Consider the following 25,046-nt stretch of genomic DNA (forward strand, 5'->3'; position numbering starts at 1 on the left):
GAAGAAGAGAATGAAAAAAGGGCAGAAAACTTGTTTTAAAAAATAATGGCTAAAACCGTCCCTAACCTGGAGGATAAAAAAGACATCAAGGTCCAGGAAGCCCAGAGAATTCTCATAAAGATAGACCAAGAAAGACTCACACTAAGACACATTATAATTAAAGTGGCAAAAGTTAAAAAGACCTTTTTAGGAGTCTCTTTAGAGAATCTCAAAAGCAGCAAAAGAAAAACAACTTGCTACATACAAAGGAACCCCCATTAAGACCCTGAGCAGATTCTGTAGTATGCAAATAAGGCTATCTTGAGTACAGCTGGACAACAGGAAAGTAACATGCTGCTCACAAAATGAATAATCTGGTTTCTTAAAATACCAAGTTACTAGTTATTAAAAAAAAAAAAAAAGAAAAAAAACAAAAATGAGAACGATAGACATCAATCTGAGGTCAGTCGAAATCGCTGATTAATTCAATCCCATTACTTATACAATTTGGATATATAAAGCAATAAGGTGAATTTTAATGAAGAAAAGCATGCAGTACAAGTAAACAAAATACTCCTGTAATAGTTAATCTCTAATTTACTTTGTGTAACCCATCTTTGAAGTTAATTTCATTCTATCTCCTCCAGGAGCAGTACAACGGGCCCTCCAAATCCACGGATTCATCCAACCTTCTCCAACCAAAAGTATTCAGAAAAAACAAATTCCAGAAAGTTCCAAAGAGCAAGACTTGAATTTGCCTCATGCTGCCAACTATAGTCATCCCTTGGTATGCAGGAGGTATTGGTTCCAGGAGCTCTCACATACACCAAAATCTGCAGATGCTCAAGTTCCTTATATAAAATGGCATAGTACAATGAATACAGTTGGCCCTCTGTATCCGTGGGTTTCACATCCTCGGATTCAACCAACTTCGAGCAGAAATTTCCATACATAGTTGTTGAATCCATGGATGCAAAACCCATTAATACAGAGGGCCAACTGTACATTTATTGAAAAATATCTGCATATAAGTGGACCCGTGCAGTTCAAATCCATGTTATTCAAGGGCCAACTGTCTTTACATAGCCCTTACATTGTATTTATAACTATTTACTTAGCATTTACATTGTATTAGGTATTATAAGTAATCTAGAGATGATTTAAAATATATGGAAGGATGTACATAGGTTATATGCAAATACTACACCATTTTATAAGGTGTACTATGCCATTTTGAGCATCCATGGATTTTGGTATCCGCAGGGGGTTCTGGAACCAATCCCCCTTGATACCAAGGGACAACTATAATTTACACATTTAGTAATACTCGATGGATGACTACCAGACCTGTGGTCTCAAACTGTGGGAATGAGAGAGACAGTCTCTGGCTTCATGAAGCTTCAAAGATTTGTACCGTTTTATATTTTACATTTACATTTAAATTTATGATTTTGAGTTCATTTTGTACAAACTGTGAGATTTAGGTTGAAGTGGGTTTTTTTTTTTCTCTTTTCTTTTGCATATGGATATCCAACTTTTCCACCACCATACTGTCTCCACTGAACTGCTTGTGTGAATTATCAATTATCAACCAGCCATACTTGCACAGGTCTATTTCTGGATTCTGTTGTGTTCCACAGATCAAAGTGTCTATCTTTTCCCCAATACCACACTGGGTCTACAGGCCATAAATTCTCTTAGATTTCCTTAATCTGAGAATATCCTTACTTCACCTTCATTCCTAAAGGACACTTTATCTTGATACAGAATTCTGGGTTGACAGTTCTTTCCTTTTAGCAATTTAGAAATATCATTCCGCTTATTTCTGGAATCCATTGTTTCTGATAAGGAATCTAATCACTCAAATCATTGTTTTCCTATAAATAATGTTATTTTCCTCTGGCTTTAATTATCATTATTATTAGTAGTAGTATTTGGTCTTTAGTTTTAAGCATTTTGATTATGACGTGTCTGGTCCTGGATTTCTCTGGGCTTATCTTGTTTGGGTTCACTCAGTTTCTTAAAATCCTTAGTTTATGTCTTTCACCAAATTTGTGAAATCTTCAGCCACTATTTCTTCAAATATTTTTTTTCTGAACCACACTCTTTCTCTCCTTTCCTTCTGAGACTCTTGTGACACAAATATTAAACATTTCAGTATTGTCCTATAGGTCCCTGAGGTTCAGTTCATTTATTCAGGTTTTTTGTTTGTTTGTTTCTCTGTTACTTAGATTGAGTAACTCCTGTTCATTAATCGTAAAGTTCACTCACTCTTTCTTCTGTTGTCTCTATTCTGAAACTTTCTATATTTGCATTTGTTCATGTGGGTAAGGCCTAAAATTTTGAAGTCCCAATATCATGTGCTGGCTAACACCTAGGGATATCAGGTGAACCACAAATGGCCTGACTACAAGTTCTCCTCCCAACTTTGCTCCAATGAACTAAGTCCCCTAGACAAACAACCTTCCTCTCATCAGGAAGACTAGGCATGGTTCCTACTTATTTCTGGGGAGAGGGTTCCAGGTTCCTGCCAGATTGTGAAATTATTCAAACAAAACCAATCACATCCTCCCTAAGGAACCAGGGGGCACACCACCCTCTCATCACTACAAAGCCTGCCTCCCACACTCTGGTTTTTCACTGTTCCCAAGCACAGCCTCCATGTGGTCCTGTGTGCCATGTGGTGGCTTCCCCTGAGCTGTGAGTACATGTGACTAAGAAACTGCTATCAGTCACATCTGTCTAGTGTCAGGCATCATGTCATGCGATTGGCCATCCCCAGAGTCCCCAGTGATCTTTCCATGTTTGTTTACGACTATACACCCAGTGTCTACACCAGCGCATGGGTCAACAAGTATTTGCAAATTAAGTGAATAAATATACCTGGAACCCAGCGTGTGAGCAAAGGGGGCAGCAATAGGAGAGAAGGTTAGAGAAGTGCTGGGGACCCACGTTACATGCCTTATAAACTGAGGCTTATAGCTGACAGAATCCACACTATTTTCTCAAACTCACAATTCCCAGTTTCAACTGCTTTATTCATGTTTGATTCCAACAACTTTATAATAGAGCAGTTATGATACTTGTACACATGTTTAATCTCTCCTACCAGATTTTAGATGGGCATTTTAAAGGAACACTGCTGAGTCATCTATATCTATACCTGTATCTACATCTATTGATATATCTATCTGTTTCCTCTACAACAACTAACAATACGTCCTGTCGACAAATAACTCCCAAAACCCCCTAATTAGAAAAAAGTAAAGTGGTCACTGAATACATTTTAAAAGTACAAAGAAATGAGACCGCACAATGTATGAGGTGTGTTCGTAAATGTACCAGACTTCAGAGAGCAGAACGAGTGCTGGCCTTTACAGGTCACTTAGGAATCAGTCCATTAAATCCAGCAGTGCTATCCATTGCTCACAACACTGGTAAATGTTTGACATTATATAAGCCTCTTAAGAAAAGCAGTCTTATTTTTATTGTTATACTTTTCTTCTTCCTGAAATAGTATGACCTTATTAATCAGATTTGGCACCGAAAGGTCTCTTGCTATTTATGAAAATCAAATTCACCCTCACAGGATCAAGATGAGTCACTGCTGAAGATATTCAAAAGAATAAGCTCAGATTCTGATGTATGTTCTAGGAAGATTTCAACAAAAGTTATAAACAAAACTTTCCAAAATGACAACTGTGTTCAGGACAACACACACACTGGATTTAAAAATCTGTCATTACTTCATAGATGCACCTTAAAATAGAGTTCCTGGACACCATGCCAAGAGACTGCCTTATTGCTAAACACAGCCTACAGTGAGACGTGCAGTGATGCCCAAACCCCTCACCCTGGGGAGGAGAAAAAGACAAGACTGGGGACTCTCATTCTGGTCCTGTGAAACCTGAGTGCTCTCATTTCCTTCCTTCCTTTTTTTTTTTCATAAAAAACTCATTTTTCTTTCTTCCTTTCTTTTTTAATTTGGGAAATAGTCAACACCAATGATAATTATTAAAGATTGTTTTCCTGAAAACTTTCCAAGAAGAGAATACTAAAAGTATACCCACAGTTAGTCACCACCTTAACCAAGTGATCAAAGTTATTGTCACCCAAAATGGGACAACCTAACTTTAAGTGTCATCAAATGAAAAGAAAAGAAAATATAGAGCATGGCCCATTTAGCATTCTTGGCAAAAATTTTTTATCATGAACCTAAACGTGAGGAAATAACTCAGTCAAATCCAGAATGAGCAAACTTAAATAATTTGCTTGACTTCTTTTTAAAAAGATTAGTGTTAAAAAAAAAAAAAAAAAGAGAGAGATGGAAAACTTACTGAGATTAAAACAACAAACAAACAAAATTGCAATGTGTGGCATTTAAATGAATCCTGAATTGGAAAAGCAAAACAAAAAGACCACTACAAACAACATTTTGAACCTGAGGTAATCCGAATATTAATAATAATGTTAATATGTTAGGTGTTATAACAGTGTTGTGGTTATATGAGTCCTTTCTTATTCTTATGAAAAGCATACTGAAATATTTAAAGGTTCACCTTGTTATTTTGAAATGGTTTGGCAAGAACACAATGGATGTGCATATGAGAGAGGGAGGTGGAGAGTGGAAGGAGAGGGGCATGGGGGGCCGGGGGACAGATCTTGGCAAAGGGTATAAAGAGTTTCCTTTTACTGCCTTTCACATTTCCTAAAGTTTGAATATTTCCGAAATAAAAAGCTAGAGAGAGTGAAAGAGAACCACAGAGCAATGGAAATACTAGACATCTTGTCCACAGTGATGTATACCCAAGCAAGAAGCCTTAACAGTTTTCTTAGATATAATAAGGTTTCTTGACATATACCCCAAATCCTCTAGTAGAAGATGTAAGAAACAGAGGCCAGGAATAAAAGAATCTGCCACCATTTTCTGTGCAAACTTCCAGAAATTTCCTAAACTGTCAGATAACAGAATTCTAATCCTCTGAACTTGTTTTACTGCATTCTTATAAATGTGTTAAAGGGTGGTATTGTTTGGGGAGCTATTTCCAAAAGAGAATTTTATTTTCTAGTACTGGAGCATTCTCTCAGTTGGGAAGAAGATAGGAAATTTAGCTGTTTTCTTAAAGGTGAAAATAATAAAGAACAGAGTAGGGCTATTTAGTGTATAAAAATCCTTAATATAATTTAAGAATATTACAGGAAGATCCTAGGGTAACAATATTAAGGATTTTTAAACTGGCTTTAAATCATTAACATCGTATTTTATAATATCTGTCTATACTTAAATATATATATATATATTACAAATAAAAGTACTGGTTTAAGTATATGACAGTCAATTACATTCCATTTTTATTATATCTGATATAATACAACTTAAAGAAGTTCAATTTGGCTTTAGTATGTTTCCACCTTCCTTCACATCTTACTTTTCATTAACTATGTAATTTTAATGATCAAGTAAAAACTGAAATTTAGAACACTAATCTAAAACTTGCATTATAGTAATGGTCCATTAATACGCTCATTAGGACTATTACCATATCTGCAAAACAATCGCTTTATAATTTAACTTGTTTTATTTTAAGAAAATTTACAAAATATACCTTAAAAATAATCACATTGTTATTCAGACTCAAGTTCAAGTAAAAAAAAAAAAAAAAAAAGAAAGAAAGAAAACTAAATGCCAGGTTTTGATTACAGTTTCCCAGTAAACTGTTATCACAAAAGTGCAGAAGTGATAATAATATGACAACTAAGAGCATCAGGTTAACTCTTTTGTGGCTGATCAAACATACAGTAAATCCAAGTGGGGAGATAGTTTCACTTGGATTAACATATGGAACCATGAGCCTGTAATAACTTAGAAGAGCATTCTTTGTTAGACTTATTTTCATATGTCTTCTAGACTGGATGGAGTTCACACATTTTCCCCCAAAATATTTATTTCATCCATAGTATTAAAAAGGAAAGCAAAGCATTATTTCTTTCCACAATACTCTCCCTGTATTTGAATTCTCCCCACTTACATTCTACCCATCTTCTATTCGCAACCACCCTTGTCTGAAACAGATGAAAGGCTGGGACCACTGACAGTGAAGAAAGGCTCACTGATGAGGGTCACGAGCACCTGGCTGCTCAATGAGCATCTAAGACAGGAAGCAAGTTAGGCACCACCAGGAAGGGAGAAAAAAAATTCAGTGTAGTCTACTACGTCTATTATAGTAAGCTCTTTATAACACTTAACCGCAATGTTTACAGTCAAAAAAAAGGACATCTCAGAGATCATTTTAGACATAGCAAATTCACCAATTTAAAAACAGTTTTAAGAAAAAAATTAGCAGTATTTTCATATGAGGATCACCTAAGACAGCAGTCCCCAACCTTTTTGGCACCAGGGACCGGTTTCGTGGAAGACAATTTTTCCATGGACCAGGGTGAGGTGGGGGGATGGTTTCAGGATGATTCAAGTATATTACATTTATTGTGCACTTTATTTCTATTATTATTACATTGTAATATATAATGAAATAATTATACAACTCACCATAATGCAGAATCAGTGGGAGCCCTGAGCCTGTTTTCCTGCCACTAGATGGTCCCATCTGGGGGTGATGGGAGACAGGGACACCCAAAATGTGTTGCCTATGCCCAATTTACTCCGTAATCTCTTTTTGGTTGCTGTGGTTTGCTTTGGTTCTGTGGTTATCACCGCAGAAAACCCTGCTTCACAAAGATAGGTTGTTGGAAATGGAAGCAGGGTTTTCCGTGTTTTTGTGGCAATCTCAGGATATTCCACCTTGACTTTAATCCAGAATGTATGGAGATTTGAAGTTGTCTCAAACCTACTTTTGAGGCCACCGTCATTTGTGACCTCAAGCAGTTGATCCTCTTCTAGCACGCACAAAGTCGATTCACCTGGCTTGTTCACAAATGGGTTGCAGATCTATTCCTTCCCAGGTCGGGGGTCTTCTGTGGTTGGGAAGTAATGCTCAAACTCTTCCGAAAGGTGAGATAGGTGATCACGCACCAGCTGGGAGAAAGAAGGCCCTGGCTCAGTCCCTTCCAAAATCTCTGCTAATGTATGACACACGTCAAAAATTCCAATGTGCACTCGTCGCCCCCATAATTCCAGTTTGGCTTTGAATGCAGCCACTTTATCTGCGGACTTGAACACCGTTGTCGTTCTCCCCTGAAGTGACAGAGTGAGTTCGTTGAGCAGGTTGAATATGTCACACAAGTAAGCAAGTTTTGCGACCCATTCTGTGTCACTGAAATGCGCTGCCAGTGGTGACTGTTTTCCTAAAAGAAATCTCTGGAGCGGCTCTCGTAACTCAGAAACTCTGGCCAGTGATCTACCTTCAGAAAGCCATCTCACTTGTGTGTATCAGCGAAGATGTGTGTGCTCTGCGTCCATCTACTCACAGAGCTGCGTGAACAGACGTGAGTTAAGGGCACGTACTTTAATGTGGTTGATAATTTTAATCACATCCTGCAAAACACTGTTAACTTCAGGTGACATTTTTTGGCTAGCCAGCATTTCTCTATGGGTGACACAGTGCGAAAACTCACATTCAGAAGCGACCTCTTTGACCCGAGCAGTAAAACCAGAAAGCCGTCCAGTCATGGCAGCCACTCCGTCCGTGCATATACCAACACAAAATGACCAATTCAGTTTTCCTGATATGTAATCATTCAAAGACATAGTTCTGCAGCTGCGGTGTTGGTTGGCAACAAAAGTGCACATAACATATCCTCATGCACATCCTCCTGAAAAATATATCGCATAAAAACAAGCATTGTTGCCTTGTTGTCAACATCAGTAGACTCGTCAACCTGGATTGCATACCACGGTGACTCATTAATCCTCTCTAACTATTGTGCCTCAGTATCCTCTGCTATTTCATCAATTCATCTAGTTATGGTGCTAGCCGAAAGAGGAACATGTGCCACCTTCTGAACTGCAGCCTCTCCTAAAAGTTCACGACAAATGTCCTTAGCAGCAGGCAGGATCAACTCTTCACCAATAGTAAAGGGCTTCTTAGCTTTAGCAATGCAGTTAGCCACTAAGAATGGTGCTCTCAGAGCAGACACATTTGATGAAGTTGAGGCCTTCAATAATTGCTTCTGTCCTTCGTGTTCACATTTTTTTTTCTTTTGAAAAATTCCAAAGACTTGTCTTTTGATGCAGGGTGCTTGGTCTCCATGTGGCGAAGCAGTTTTGAAGGTTTCATGGCTTTGCTGGATAGCCAGTCACCACATATTATACAAAGCGGGCTTGGAGAATGTGAATCACCTGTTGCAATGAACCCATAATTTAAGTAGGACTCTTGGTATTTTCTTTTAAATGCAGCTTTCTTTTTGTTGGCAGTCTTAGAGTCTTCTGCTGTCTCCTCATTAGGTTTCTCCCCCTTTTCAAAGCAGCTCTCCAGTGATGTTTGTTTTTTACTCATTTTGGCTAGGGTTAGCTTGTGGGCTTACGTGTGACTGAGACGAGTGCGCAGTGTGGGAAAGAGGCGCAGACGGAAGTGGTAAATAAAATAATGGGCGGGCCACACACAGACTAAAATAAGTATCGGATTCGACTTCAAGCCTGCCACCAGATACAGCTGAAGTACATCAACTCACTTGCCACTATAAAGCCTGCTACCAGACGCAGCTTAATTGTCACTTGCCACTCACTGATAGGGTTTTGATATGAGTCTGCAAGCAATTGATTTATTATGGTCTCTGTGCAGTCAGACCTCTCTGCTAATGATAATCTGTATTTGCAGCCGCTCCCCAGCGCTAGCATCACTGCCTCAGCTCCACCTCACATCATCAGGCATTAGATTCTCATAAGGAGCGAGCAACCTAGATCCCTCACATGCGCAGTTCACAGAAGGGTCTGCACTCCTATGAGAATCTAATGCCGTCGCTGAGGCGGTATGCGAGCAATGGGGAGTGGCTGTAAATACAGATGAAGCTTCGCTCGGTTGCCCCGCTGTTCACCTCCTGCTGTATGGCCTGGTTCCTAACAGGCCATGGACCAGTGACGGTTCATGGCCCGGGGGTTGAGGACCCCTGATCTAAGAGAAAGGGGAGGAGAGAAATGAAATTGGAGAAAATATCTGCGGATTAAAAAACTTCTTCTATGCATAGGACAGAAGAGGATTTTCTCCATAAAATTTTCAGAAATAGCTTCTTCAGATATACTTAAAAAAAAAAAAAATCCTTACTTAAAACAAACTGTTCTGCTATTATTAAAAACAACAACAACAACAACAACAAAAAACAGGCTTTACTTGGGGTATTTTAATAGCCATAATGCTAATATAAGACTGAAGCAAAAAACTGTGCATGTACCTCTTATTATCTAAATGTGAGTATGATATGAGCCTTATACAAAATTAGATTCATTTTCAATAAAAAATTCAGTACTACATAATTACATGCACTATGAGCTATAAACTTGAAAGCTTCATTATATTAAAGGAGCAACTAATATTCCTTCAGACTCACTTAGAAAAAAAGGGAAGAAAACAAAAAGACAGAAAACTATCCTTTATAAACAAATGGAAAATGTTAAAGCATTCTGAGTTTTATAACAAATAAATTTGTTAAGGACCCCAGAGAACTTAAGTACACTGGGAAGAAAATGCTCATTTCTAGACCTAATATGACACAGGCAGCTCCCAAGGGAAGACAGAAGGAGCTAAAGCTACCACCTTCATTTCTTAGCATAATCAATTAAGCTTTTTGCATCTAATCAAACCCAACTATACTCTCACACAACAGTATTATCTTCTGGTGGTTTTAATACAAAACATTTCATATCCGGGACTTGGTAAATATTCAAATTATCAAGTTCATTTTCCTTCCATCCCCTATCTCTGCCACCTACTAATTCCCTTTCCAAAAAAATTACTTAAACATTAAAAACCACTGTATTAGTTTCCTATGGCTGCTGTAACAAAATTACCAAACTTGGTGGCTTACAACAACAGAAATTTATTCTCTCATAGTTCGGGAGGCCAGAAGTCCAAAATTAAGATGTTGGCAGGGTTGGTTCCTCCTGGAGGCTCTGAGGAAGAACCCCCTAGCTTCTGATGGCTGCCAGCAATCCTTTTTCTTCCTTGACTTGCAAATGCGTCTCTCCAATCTCTGCTGTCTTTGTCTTCACAAGACCTTCTTCTCTTTGTTTTTTCTCTTTTTTGAATCTTCCCCTCTTCTTATAAAGATACTTGTCACTGAATCTGAGGTTCATTCAGATAATCCAGGATGATCTCATCTCAAGATCCTTAAGTTAATTACATCTGCAAAGACCCCTTTTCCAAATAAGGTCACATTCATAGGTTCCAGATTGACATCTCTCTCAGGGGGCCCACCATTCAATTACAGTCACTATCTATCTAGGCTCAGTCATATCCTAATTATGAATAAATGCTTACTTCTTTAAAAGAATTTCAGAAACATGTCATATCATCCTTTTTCTAAACCTTGTATTATTTCACATGTTTTTATCTGATAATTCTTTTCAATTGGGTCTATTTTCTTATAAATCCTTTTAGCGTTTTCATGAGTCACTGTGAAAAAGACGGGCATGGTAAAACAGGTAGACAGTAAATGCTTTTACCTACAAGAATATTATTTTTGCGGATTACCAAAGTAGAAAACTCAGTGAGTCTTATATATTGATCTGGGTAGTCTTCAGTTTCACTGAATTATGTTTTAATCTCTACCTATACACCTTAACCAGGACAAATATTCTTATAATGATAAGGTTAAACATATAATTTTAACTTAGGTACAAAGGAAGTGTTCGAACACTGCCTTTAATTTTTACATTATTACTGTTATTTCATTCATAAACTAATAAGTTATCAGTGTGCACATCCTCAGGTGAAGTCAACTTTTTGAAAGAACGACTTCACAGAATGCGAATGTCTCCAAATTCTCTGCATCAGACGAAAGAACAAAAATTTCACATTTATCTGGTGATGCAGATTTCATTATCAATGGTGGAAAAGTACTTTCTTAAATGAGTCTTCCAACAGAAGCTGCTCACCTTTTTTGTAGTAACAGAAGAAACAACACCTCCTCAGCTCCAAATTCAGGCTACCCACCGACCCTAACCTTTGTCCAGCTGCAGAGAAACACAAGTAAGCTGGCACGAAGCCTGGGAAGCCCTGCCCCCTCCTCCACTGGGGTCTGACTGTGTGTATAAAGCTCTCTGAGGGCGCACACATTTACATACTCACATAAAAGTTTCAAAATATCGGTGTTATCCTTCAAGAATAATGTGACTGGTGCAATAATTTTAAAGTTCAGAAATCTAACAGAAAAGCACAGGACACAGCACAAAAAGAGAGCAACAGGCAACACGTCTGCAATCTTCACACCTACGGGAGCTAAAGAATGCATTTTGAATAAGGACTCTGCTACAGAAGCAAACAACACAGCATGAGTCTCTTTACCCAAAACGTTGCCTTTTCAACTAACATCTTTTTGCCCTATGCTCTGTTTTGAGGAACAAATCAAGATGGGCATGAACAATTCATACCTCCACCAGGAATAATTGCCAACTTTGTTTCAACCAGGCCCATTTTTGCAGAAGAAGCTAAAAAGGAAAGAAGAAAATTAAGTAACATCCACATCATCAAATTCAAATATGATGACCTGAAAAAGTTAGGAAAATAAGCTACAAATATTCTGTTTACTAATTAAATGTGTGTCACAAATCTTTTTAAAAATCACTTCAGAAGGCATTCAGTTATGGAAATAAGTAAACATTCTAAATGATATATATTAAGAGATTCACACGACATTTTCTGTTAAAAACTGCTTGGCAGAGAATTAATTTTTGATGCAGAAAGACCAGGGTTGTGACTACATAATTTGACCTGATACTGCCAAGTCATGTTTGAGGGCTTAGATCTCACTAATTATTCGGGATGAGGAGAGAGGCTGTGTCTGACAAGTATGAGTTCTTTAGCTGCCTGAACAGTCCCCCAGATCAAACAGCTTAATATATCATATCAGATATGGCAACTTTTCAAGACCAAATCTCTAGTTACTTCTGACAAATGGCTTTGCCGTTCTGACAGCTGGACAGGGTTCCTCTTCCCATGTTTGTCTTCACGGCTACTTTAAAACATCTTAATTATTTCTTTATTTGCATATCCAAATGTACTTGGACTACTTCCCATATCCTGATTCCCAGAACTTGCATTCTTTCAGAAATGGATTGCGTGTAACTTGGCTTTTCAGTTTAAAACCCAATCATCTCAGTCAAGGAAACAGAGATCTAACGTAAAGTGAAAAGGGGGAAAAGTACACATGGATTAGCAACTGTAAATTCCAAGAGCCAGTTACCATAAAATTAGTAAAAACATAATTATAGTGACTCTACATTTAACAGGCAGCTCCATCAGAAGAGACAGTGGGAACCAGGGGAAGAACCGTGACAAATATTTAACAGGCAGCTCCATCAGAAGAGACAGTGGGAACCAGGGGAAGAACCGTGACAAATATTTGCTGCCCACTTCGCCCAGCCCTTGATCCCAGAGCCCCTGTATGTCACCCCTGTAAGGGACAAGGATACAGACAGCACTGTGACCATACAAAAGATAGTGCTGAGGACAGCACTGGCAGCGTGCAGTACGCCGGCAGGATAACAGAAGTGAGAGCCGTGAGGCCAGACTGCCTGGGTTCAAATCCAGCTCATCATGGATCTGGGTCTTGTTTCTTCACCTGTCTCTGCACTAGCTTCCTCAAGCACCACAATATGTACCTATCTCACAGGGCTGTTAGGCAGATTAAGTGAGCTAATATGTGTCAAGTATTAGCTGAACACCAAGTCAATACTCAGCACGTGGTTAGCACTAATTGTTTCCTTCATTATTTTCATAAACACTTCATCCAGTCTTCAGAAAACCATGCAGGAAGAAAGTGAGCCTCAAAGAGATTAAGTTATTACTACTATAGCTAACAATAATTATGTGCTTGGACTAGTCATATGCTGTACACGAGCTCATTTAATCTTCACAACAGTAACCGTCATTTCCCCCATTTCAGAGGAGGAAACTGATCTAAAAAGGGCAGGACCTAAGATCCAAATTCAGTTCTGTCTGACCCAATTCCTGTTCTCCTTTCCTCCTGCTAAGACTGAACAAGATACTATAAAAGACTGTTTTCTTAACTGGGAACTTTAAATACTTCATTAAGCCAACAGGTGATTTTTTCTACATGTTCTATTCAACAACAGGAAAAAAATAAAATATTTGGAACGATCTGAAGAGTAAGCACAAACCTCATTTTTAAAAAGTTATGTTTTTATATAGGATTAATTCTCACCTGCTACTCTTATATCACATGCTAAAGCCAGTTCAAGTCCACCACCTAAAGCGAGTCCATCTATTGCTGCAATGGTTGGCACTGGAAGATTAGCTGAAATAGAAAGAAAGATTTTATGCTTCTTCAGTAAGAGTGTTATCCTACTATGCAATTTATTTTACATTTTTTTCTGTGAATATAATTTTAAATGGAATATCGTCTATAGACTTTTGTATCCCTTTTACTTTTAACTAAATAAGCATTTCATTCTTCGTTATTCTAGAAAATGTAATGATCGTATAGGGTTTCATCACATAAATATGCAGTAATATCTTTAAATCTTACCATATTATTGAAATACATTCATAAATATTTTCTGTTGAATTAACAGAATCACAGTTCTGATTCTGTAACCTTCAAGCCTGAAGTCTTTTATGAGATGTTCTGGTTCACACAAATTTCAAGTTCAAATGACTTAGGTATAATGCAAAATTCATGACCCTTTATAGGTTACCTTGGTGCTCAGAATGATAGAGCCTCATTCAAAGAAGTCATACATCTACTCAAACAAGACAGAAGCAGTCCAAGTGGTTGCTGGGCGTCAACCCGCTAGTTCTGCCATTTGGCAATGGGTATGATGAACAGTAGCTAGAAAGTGACCAGGCTCTATCAAATACCGCGCACTTCAGATGGAAGAGACACTGAGAACCTGCCCAAAAGCATGACTGGGAAGGGGTCAGCCAATCACAAAACTCAAAGCCAGATTTTCTTTAGTCCAGAAACACTACTATTTTAATGAAACTTTTGTAAATATACAGATTTCATTTTTTATAAGTAGTTTAAAAACTAACTGGTTAATTATTCTGTGAAGCAGAATCCTTTCTGTAAATTTTATTTTGACTATGGGAATGTGAAGTTAGGCTGAACAACCTTAACATATGAATAAAATGTGGATATTAAAAAGGTACCGTCTCCTAATTTGTTCTCACCACAAAAAAGAAATAATAATTGTGTGACATGATGGAGGTGTTAGCTAATGCTACAGTGGTAATCATATTACAATATATAAATACATCAAATCAACACATTCACCTTAAACTTACACAAGTTATATGCCAATTATATATCGATTTAAAATAAATATATAAAATAAAAATGAATAAATAAAAATAAAATAAAATAATACCATCCCTAGAAGTCTCTCTTCCATAGGTATTCTGATATGTGAAATTCCTCAGATAGAGAGCTTTATTCAAATTTGTTGAAGTACACTGAGTTTTCTTCATACAGGAAGAAATTTATCAAATTTATTCTAAGAGCAAAGTTGAAATGGCTGGGATAGAGCACATATAGATGCTGCCACCTGAGGCAAAAGCACTACCGATAGAGCAGGGACGAACGGGGCTTTGGAACAGGGCATGTTTCACTATTTGTACCTGTCTGAGCATTTTGGGGGGAGGTGGACGCTTGAAAGGACAGGACAAATTCAAAGGTGCTCCACACAATGTGCTTTACAGCACACCTGGTAAAAAAATGAATAGACAGCTATGTCAGTGTTTACAGTCAGGAGATGAGTTTAATGAAAAAATAAAATCTAGTTATTTTATCTGACAAAAAAGAAAAATTAATAAAGTAATATAATGGCAAATTAATCCGACTGGCTCCCAAGGTCACCTCAAGCCACTACAAGTACAATGGAATTACTGTTACACAGCTCCCAATCCTCCTTCCTTTCTACAAAGCTAGCTATAGAAATTGTCATATTTCTGGACTCCTTCAATCTGCTACCTCCCCATTCTCAAGTCTCTCCCATCAAAATCTTTCCCTAGGCCTCACTACGGCCTTGGCTCACCTCCATCTAAGACAAGCGTCCAGAGGGAACAGAGTAAACGCGTTTCATCACTCCCACTCATCTCCCCCTCACAGCTCTAGTCCCACTCATCTCACCGAGACCGTTCTTGCTCCGCTTACCAGTGACGCCGTGATACTGCCCCATAACCAATGGGCACCAGTCCCTATTAAACTCGTTGCCTCTGAAGATCAGAGACATAAATCCTGAACACTCCTCCTCCTTGAATTCCTCTCTTCATTTGCCTTCTGGGTGCCTCCCCCTCATTTTTCCTGCCTTTCTTTCTGCCTCTGGTTATATCTCAGCCTTCTTCCCCTCTCAATAGAAGCTCTGCCCAGTAGGTCTCTTTCCTATCCTTAACTTTTACCATCTGTAATACCAATGATATACAAATCACCACTTCAAACCCAAACTTCTCTCTAAACTGTATCTCTACAGCTACCTGCCTGTTGGACATCTCTACTTAAATACTTTATCATGTTCAAATCAACTTCCTGTCAATCCTTCTTCTAGATTCTATTTCACATTCACCAAGCATCTCCATTCACCAAGTTACTCAACACAGACACCAGAAGTCATCCCAGATGTCCTCTTTTCCAATGATCTTACATCTAATTGTTTTCTAAGTCCTGTCTAACAGGTCACAATTTGGCAAATCTCCCTCCCTTTTATACAGCCAAAGTTCTGGGCCCCCTCATTTCACACCAGCAGGAGATCTCTAATTGATCTCCTTCACCTGCAATGTGCCCCTTCCAATGCATCGTCCATATTTCTTGCAGGATAATCTTTCTAAAGTGCAAACAGGGTCATGCTCTTCCCCTACTTAAAACAGTACAATGATTTATTCCACATTCAGGGTAAAAATTGTGAAAATTTTAGCATGGCACAGGAGGCACCTGATGAACTAAGTCTGCCCACCTGCCCAACCCCTTCTCCAACCTCGCACACCTACTCTGTGTTCCAGCCCCAAACTACTTAAAGCACCTTCAGAAGTCATTCGCATCCAAACCTGTGTACAAGCTGACCTCTGCCTGGAACGCCTAGCTAGTCCCTAATTATCTTTCAAGGCAATGCTCAAAAGCCCCTTGTTTTACGCTTCCATGGCACTCTGTACACACTTTTCCAGAAGAGCATTCACACCACCTTACTGTCCGTTCAGGAGTAAAGATTAACATCACATCAATGCTGCTCAGTAACATCCTTCTTACCACTCTGGAACAAACCGCAAGATTTTTCATTGCCTCTCCTAACTCCATTAATTCTGGTATTCTCTCTACTTTTCTTCTTGTTATTAACTTCTTTCATTTAATACTTTAATGGAACAACATGAATATATGCAGCCCTATGGAGCTACAGAAAAGAAAAACTGCAGAGTTCCTAAGACAGAGAGAGCAACAGGAAGAGAGTGGGGTATTCTCTCCTTCCTGTGTGAAAATGCTGGTCAACAGTGTCTTCAGCACTCACTAAATATCTGCTGGAAGCTGACGTGTCAGAAAACAAATTAACAAAAATGAGTTTAAAGGGCTTCCAAAATCAAACCCAGGCCTGAAATATGTGTACCACCAAGTTCCACTTTCTGAAAATTTCAACTCATGGTAAATAAGAGTTATTTCATATTCCTTAGATTTTTTTTCCCCTAAAAATAGGAACAAATTGATGTGATATATATGGAAAGGAATTTTTCTTCACATCAAACTGTGCATTGAAAATGTAGACTAAATAGAAGGGTAAAAGGAATAAAATGACTGTAAATTACAAAAGAAATACTCTATCACTTCATAATCTCTAAAGCATAATGGAAAGAACACAGGAAAAATTCCTGGTCATCTGTAATGTTCTTAATACTGCAACACAAAGGCAACAATTGCCTCAAAAAGACATAAGGCTTTGCTCTACATTTTTATTAGTTAATATTCTCAAATAAATATTACACTTAAAAATCACACTTAGCCAATAGAAAGTTAAAAAGCACCATTTTTTCAGAAGTATAAAATGTCACTAAAAGAAAAAAAGTAAAAACACAAATGAAATTGATTAATGAATATATACCCTTTCCCTTCATTGTGAGAAGTCTATAACAAACATTACTTTGATAAAATAAAATGATGGGGGAAGGGGCATGTTCAACAGACAGGTTTCAGGTTCTACATGACTTGAAGTATGAGGATGGGGTTTATATAATGCAGTGGTAGGAAAGGAGAAGAAATAAACAAATACAAACATGCTGACCTGGGAGATGAGGGCATTGGTGGGAAAGGGCTAAAATGAATCATCTCATGCTAAAGTTTTTCTTAATTCTGAAGTTAGAGAATATAATACTTTTCTGCTATATGTTTTACTTTCTGGAAGTAAAGAAAATTATTTTTAAATGTGACAGTTAAGAACTTAAGATATTTTCTCAAGGAGATAAAAGTTTTTAACATTGCAACTTATATAAAAATATATAATAAAAATGACAAGAAATGTGGGGTCCTTATACTACAAAGAACACGGAAAATAGGGTATTAATACTCTCAAATCATTAAATAGGTAAACTACTTGGTACTTTTGAATATTAACATAAATTAGCATTCTGTAAAGCTGACTATAAAATTTTTCCTACTAAAATAATTATTTAAATAGAACTGAATTAGCATTCAATGAGTAATTAAATTTCAATCATTTTATAATATTATAAGTCCTGAAGTTCTATATAAACCTAATTTTTCCCTGAAAGATGTTTTTCTTATAAACTTTTTTCAGGAAAATATAAGTGACCTCAAAGTACATGCTAGTTTCATAGTTACCTAATATGCTTGTTTTTATACATAGTATTTCTTCTACTTGGGAGCACTTAATAATCTTAGAGAAAACTCAATAAAACAAACATCTGAAAGGCAGATTATCAGTTTCAAAGAACCGAGAAATATCAAATTGGCAGTTGTATCAGAGTGCGACTGAATGAAACGGGAACCGCCACGAGCAGTGGCTATTCCCAACAGCAATAGGAAGAAATGATGACTCAATGTGTTATGTAATCAACAGGATTAGATACTATTTTGAGTTTAACACCAGGAAATGAGCCAGGTATGACAAAGAAGATAATAATCCTTTGAATTCTCCTAAAAATATAATTAAAGCAAACAATTAAAGTTTTGCTATTTTAAGAGAAAATAAATGAGCTACAAGGCAGGCCCTGTCTACTCCAGAGTCTGCAGGACACCCTCTGCGAGCATAACTGGAGTCAGAGGCCACGAACGTGGGGGAAAGGCAAGTGAGGGGCTCCTTTCAGCTCTGAGATAAATACAGTACATAATGTAGGTTTTCAGATGTTTCTAGAAAAATATAAACAATGCGATTATTAAGGGACTGCTAGTGTCAGTCATGAGTTTTAAATTTGGGTTTGCTTGAAGAATAGTGTTCTTATAGAAAACACAGAATTAAATATTTCAAAACAAATGACCATCTAGTAATACCAGAAGTCTGACTTTATTGAAATCATTCAAGGAGAATAGAAATAAAATCAAAGTTAACTGAAAGTTATAATAAATTCCAAATTATCCTTAATTTCAGCTAAAACTTTACCTTCAGGTTAAGTTGCCATCATCAAGTTTCAAAGAAACCACAAAAAAACAAAACAAAACCACTCCTGCCCAAAGCTTGCACGCTGGCTGCACACTGGCTCTCCGGAGGTCCAGCCGGGGCCGCTGAGAGAGAAACAGGCCTGACGAGACGCCAACAAACACACTCACCTCATCACACCGGGGGGGCTGGAGGCCCACAAATGGGAGCCACCCTTCCCAGGACTCAGAAAAGTGACCACTGTGCAATCTGAGAAAAGCTGCCTGATTTTTCTAAGCCTACCACTTACGCGCCTGCCTTCCTATCTTTCTACGTAGCTACCTATGGATCTAGCAAAATAGTAGAAAGTGCTTACTATGTCTGGCCACTCTCTTAAGCACCTCAGAAGTATTATTTAAACCTCCTACCAGCCTTATGACATCAGAACTATTACTGGGTTGAGGAGTTGCTGTTAGTTGCCCAGGAGAGCCACAGCTGGAGCACAGGTGGTCTGGCTCCAGGCTCTCCCCTGTACCCATTATTGCCTATCACCAGTTCTTAGGGCCCAGACCCAGAGTCCCTGAGGAAGGACCCAGCATTGTTAGCCATCCTTTCCAAAGGACGTGCAACCATGTACCTGAGGAAAGGGAAATGCTGAGACTCCTAAGAAACTCTGACAAGCACACTGGTTCTGTGCTCTTCTAACTCTTGGAAACCTAGAGCAACACCACAGTTCAGTGGATCCAACTGGGGAAACCTCAGGAACCAGATGCAAGGCACCAGTCAGGTGAGTATAACAGAGTTCTGACTTGAGTTTTCCCTGGGAACCCCCAACCCAGACTGTCCCCAGTATATGACTATATAGGTTATTAAAGTAGGAAGAGCCAACACCTGAGCAGCCCCTTCCTACCAAAATTCCAAAACAAATAAAGCCTCCCTAGGGGTCATGCAGAGAGCGAATGCTGCTGAGGTTAAATCCCCATGTGCTGCCACTCAACAGCCTTGTCTGGGAGATTATAGTAAGTGTAACTGAGTAATGACTTCCACTGTCAACTACTTCAGATGGAATAGAGCTCCTGGCACTTCAAATGCTGCTTGACAGGGCAAATGTAGTTATTTTGTTGCTAATAAAATATAACACTAGAAGTAGTTTACTTTTTGACCTGTAGGAAAAAAAGAGCGTTATTGCCTTGCTTCGTTACCTCTCAGGGTCTATATCCTTGCTCTTCAGAGTGGGGCTGTGGACCAGCAGCGTTAGCATCGCATGGAAGCTTGTTAAAAATGAAGGATGCCAGGTCCCACCTAGACCTACTAAAGCCAGGATTTGCATTTTAAAAGAAGATTCCCAGGCAAAGCTCTGGATACCTCCCCTAATCCCCAGAGAACCTGACAATCTCATCAATCCACAAAGCTGACAGAAAGAAGCAGTAAGGGCCTTAATTCTTTGCGTAAGAGTAGTAAAGGTAAAGATGGTCAAGATTTACATACAAATATTTGTAGCAGCTTTATGTGTAACTGCCCCAAACTGGGCACAACCCTAATGTCAGCATGTGGTACATCCATAAGAGGGAACACTACTCAACAATAAAAGTGAACCAAATACTGATCCATGATAAACACGGATGAATCTCAAAAAGAAAGTATGCTGACTAAAAGACAACATACAAAATTAATGCATACTGTGTTCCATTTATAAAAAATTCTCAAAAGTGGAAACTAGTCTCTAGTGTTACGAAGCAGTTCAGCAGTTTTCTGAGGACAGGTGCAGGGCAGGGAGGGGAAGAAGAAGAAAAGGATTACCAAGGGCCATAAGGAAACTTCTGGGGGTGATGGATATGTTTACCATCTTGATTATGGTTATGTTTTCACAGGTCGCAGTTACCACACTGTACACTTCAAAGTTGCAGTTTATTGTATGTCAATTATACTTCAATAAACCTGTTTTTAAAAAGTGTATGACTTGATTAATACAAAAATGATAAACAAAAGAAAGTACACTAGTTCCCTGATCTTTTATAAACGAGAGATATAATTTAAAATTGATAAATCAAGTAATACAGATATGATTCAATTTAGAACTATAAAGAAAACAGTAAGAAAATATGATGGGATAAGAGAAAGGTGGGAGGAAAGAATTTAAAACTGGAAATATGCCAATTCTATCACTGCTCATAGTAAGAAGTCAACAGAACTTCCTAAAGGAACAGAGGACCAAGTACACTACATAAAGTTCTAATAATAAAGATAACCAGGTGACACAAAAATACAACCCTTTCCCATTATTAGAATAAACCTATAAACAGAACCATGAAAACACACAGCATATTTAAGATTTTTTTTTAATGTAAAATCACCAAAATCAGAAGGCATAGGAAATCATAATGACAGACCTAACACCAAACGTAGCAATACAGTTAAGAAGCTATAACCATCAAGTAAGAAAACGACTCCAACTGGATCACAAAACGAAACCCAGCTAACAAGCAGAACAGAGAAACATCTAAAACAAAACAGAAAATAATATTTTAAAAATATGAAAGATGTCAAATACACAGTCAAATACAAAGAAAACATCTCATAACCTTAATAATTAAGGGCAACACTGGGGTAAACATTAAATAAACAAACAAAAAAAGGTACTTATTAAGGCTTAATAAAGCAAAAATCCACAATAAGGATGTTGCAGTGATAAAATACCTATACACCAAATAACACAGCATCCACAAAGCAAAAACACAATAAATTCAAAACAGTACAAATGTCACAGCCATTCTCTGACCAATATGCAATAAGTAAACTAGAAAATAACAACAAAACTGCTAGCTAATTATAGACAAACACATACGGGTGGCCTGGAGGCACATTTTCTTCCCCATTTTAGTAACCTAGCAGAGAGCTCGCTCGACGTGTGAGGATCAGTTTGGCAGGAGTGCAGGCTCCAGCCACCTGCCTCCAGCCACCTGCCTCCAGAGGTACTTTCTAACAAAGCCACTCACCTTCCCAACTGGAAAGTGTCCGTGTACATGGTCATACAGATGTTCTCTTCTTCCCTGACATACTAAATATATACAGCATTACAGACGTGGGTTCTACTCTCCTATAACTTCTGCCCCCAAATTTCTTCTACCCTAACAAATTATTTTTTATCTAAATGACTAATTCAAAAATGAATAAATGGGCATATTCTTGGCTCAACTGTTCCCTCCTTCTTCCTTCTTTTGGAAATGCACCTGGCCTCCAAGAACACAGGTTCTCCTCCATGCCTACGTGAAAAGTGCCCTGTGAGTTATGCGACGCTGCATCTGGGCCAACTGCTGTGGGAGGTGGCCAGAGCTTCAGTGTAGCTCTGACTGGGGTAAGCTGGTCTAACGCTGGAGATCCAAATGAGCAAATCTCGTCAACAGATCTAAAGCCACAACCTTCAACTGAACAGTAATGAAGTAATAAAGATCATATCAGTAATAAAGACAACATTTTGCCTTTTTTTCTACTTTTTATTTTATTTTTCAATTTATTCCAAACCTCAGAGAGAAGGATGATTTCTATTTATTAAGTCTCCCTCAGATACCCTAGTAATATGTATAATGATATTTTCTGCATTGTTGTTTATAATAGTAAAAAACTAAAAACTACATATAAACCCATCAATAAAGGAATAATTATATACATTATGGTATATCCATAGCAAACAATACCAGGAAGTCATTTTTTAAATTGCAGTGATAAAAATCCACATTGAAGAAAACTAGATTCTAAACTATTCCCAGAAATAATTTTTCAAATACAGTGTCTACCACACAGCCAAAGAATAACCAAGGAAACAAGATACAGTAAGAACCAGTAGAAAAAAACAATTAAGAAGAAAAAGATCCATGTAAAATTGAGATCCAAAATCACCAAACACTGATTGTCAAAGACATAAAGCCAAGCAGGAAACTGTAAACTATAAAAAGTGACAAAACAGATTTCTTAAAGAATGAAAAAGTATTTTAAAATGAAATAAAATAACTCAATGTTTATAACAAATCAGGTGCAGCTTACAAGAAAACTAGTGAGCTGGTAGATGGGTGACAAGAAACTATTCAGAGAGATAAGGAAAACCAAACAGATGGAAAATACAGAGATAAAGGATATAGTAAGAAGGTCTAATATACGTCTAATTGGCAGAAGATAAATGAAATAAACATCCATCTGAATGAGTTTAAAATAAAGCAGTGGTTTATATCTACTAATCCCAAACTCCCAATTTATCCCTCCCCCACCCCCTTTCCCCTTTGGTAACCATAAGTTTGTTTTCTATGTCCGTAAGAATAAGAATACACACACACACACACACACGTGTATATATTAACATATAACTGAATCACTCTGCTGTACACCAAAAACTAACACAACATTGTAAATCAACTATACTTCAATTAAAAAAAAAATAAACTAAAATAAAGCAGCAAATTAAACCTGAATAAAAAAGAAAGGAATTAATAAAAACCAGAAAAGGGATTAATAAAACAGAAACAATAGAGAACAAAGCCCAATACAGATTTTTTTTAATGTATAATGAAACTGAAAAGCGTCTGGAGAGACTGATCAAAAAAAAAAGAGAAGACATGAATTACCAATATCAGGAATGAAAAGGGGACATCATTGTTGGTTCTTCTGATATTTAACAGATAAAAGAATATTATGGATGACTTTAAACCAATGCAATTGAAAATCTAAATGAAATTGATAAATTCCTAGAAAACTATAAATTTCCAAAAATAAAATTTAAAAACCTGTTTATGTGGTTCTTTTCATATATACATATATGTCTGTACATAATCTATATATCAATGTATGCATGCAAATATATATTCAAGTAAAAGCCAGGAAAAGGCCCCAAAATATACATATTAAATTAGCATATTAGCAGTAATTACTTATGTGGAGAGAAAAGGAATGAGGGAAAGCTGCTGAAAAGAGTTTTAAATTTTTACATTAAACACTTACTCAGATATTGCCTGTGGAATTAAAAGCTAACAACCATGAAAAAGACAAAAAAAAAATTTTAATGATTTTTTTTTTGGGGGGCTTGTCAAATTCTAGAATATTCTAGGGTAATATTTTAGAGTAAGTGACAGAGCTTGGTTGATAAGCCCATTACTCCTGTTATAGTTAGGAAAACACTGTAATTTTCACAAAACTGTCCAGTCATAATGTAATTAACACCCAATGAAAGTCAGCAAAGGCAATAAAATTCCAAAAAGAGAAGAAAAACCATCAGTTGCAAACTGTGATGTGTAACTACTCTATTCTAGATTACAAATCAATAAATAGGGGATGTTAACAGCTCATAAGGGAAAACAACTGATTCCTAGATACCTGTGTCAGTTTTCCATCATTCTTGGCAAGAGGATAAAGGAAACTAAAATTGAGATCTATAAGTTACTACTTGGAAAACTAATAAAGGTAGCTAACTAGAGTATTTCATTAATCAATCTTTCACATACCATAATTCAGTACTTCCAATTTCTAATTTATAATAACATCAAATGGGGGGGGGAGAGTAAAATATAAACTGGATTGCATCCAATTTAAATTAATTACTGATTTTTAAACAGTTCAACCCGCTGACCAACAAACAATTCTGCAAACTTTGAAAATGTTCTCTACTTATCAATTCTTAACACCCTACATCTAAAATAAAAATCAAATAATCATTTAGGCAATAGCAAAGAAAATATAACAAGTGCATAATCTCTCAAATTGTATTATAACAGTCACTGTGGTAACAATTAAGTATTTTCAGAATCAGCTTTATTTCAGATAAAGTAAAACAAAAAAGAAATCTGTAAAAGCTCTGCATTCTATAATGGTGAAAACTTAAACTGCAGGAAAAAAAAAAAACCCTCTGGATTTTTCGTGAATAAGTATCAGATGCCTCTAAATCAAATGGAAAGCTTAAAACGGATATACCTAGAATTTATGAAAGCTCTTTTGTATTCATTACTCAAGAATCTCTAAACCCTGGGAATTCCCTGGTGGTGCAGTAGCTAAGACTCCGCACTCCCAATGCATGGGGCCGGGGTTCGATTCCTGGCCAGGGAGCTGGATCCCACATGCATGCCGCAACTAAGAGTTCACATGCCACAGCTGAGGAGCCCGCCTGCTGCAACTAAGACCTAACACAGCTAAATAAATAAATATATTTTTAAAAAGATCCATTTGCTTTAAAAAAGAATCTCTAAATCCTAAAATGGGATACTAGAAAGAGTTTTAGGTGGATTTATAGCTTTACAAGCACATTTCTTAGTTTAACGTTTTATTATAATGACTAAATGCATGAAGTGACAAATACAACACTTTAAACTTTGGCAAAAAATTA

At 37.3% G+C, this 25,046-nt stretch overlaps 1 protein-coding gene across 2 annotated transcripts in view; it reads right to left on the bottom strand.

Annotated features, from left to right (window-relative positions):
* AUH (AU RNA binding methylglutaconyl-CoA hydratase) overlaps nucleotides 1–25,046 on the bottom strand; it is a 160,182-nt gene that overhangs the window by 62,541 nt on the left and 72,595 nt on the right. For both annotated transcript variants that reach the window (XM_036855128.1, XM_036855127.1), the window contains 2 exons: nucleotides 13,315–13,407; nucleotides 11,522–11,578 (listed from right to left, as the gene is read on the bottom strand). In XM_036855128.1, coding sequence (XP_036711023.1) covers nucleotides 11,522–11,578; nucleotides 13,315–13,407 — 150 coding nt within the window. The remainder of the gene's footprint in view (nucleotides 1–11,521; nucleotides 11,579–13,314; nucleotides 13,408–25,046) is intronic.

Source organism: Balaenoptera musculus, chromosome 6 (assembly GCF_009873245.2).
Source record: "Balaenoptera musculus isolate JJ_BM4_2016_0621 chromosome 6, mBalMus1.pri.v3, whole genome shotgun sequence".
NCBI lineage: Eukaryota > Metazoa > Chordata > Mammalia > Artiodactyla > Balaenopteridae > Balaenoptera > Balaenoptera musculus.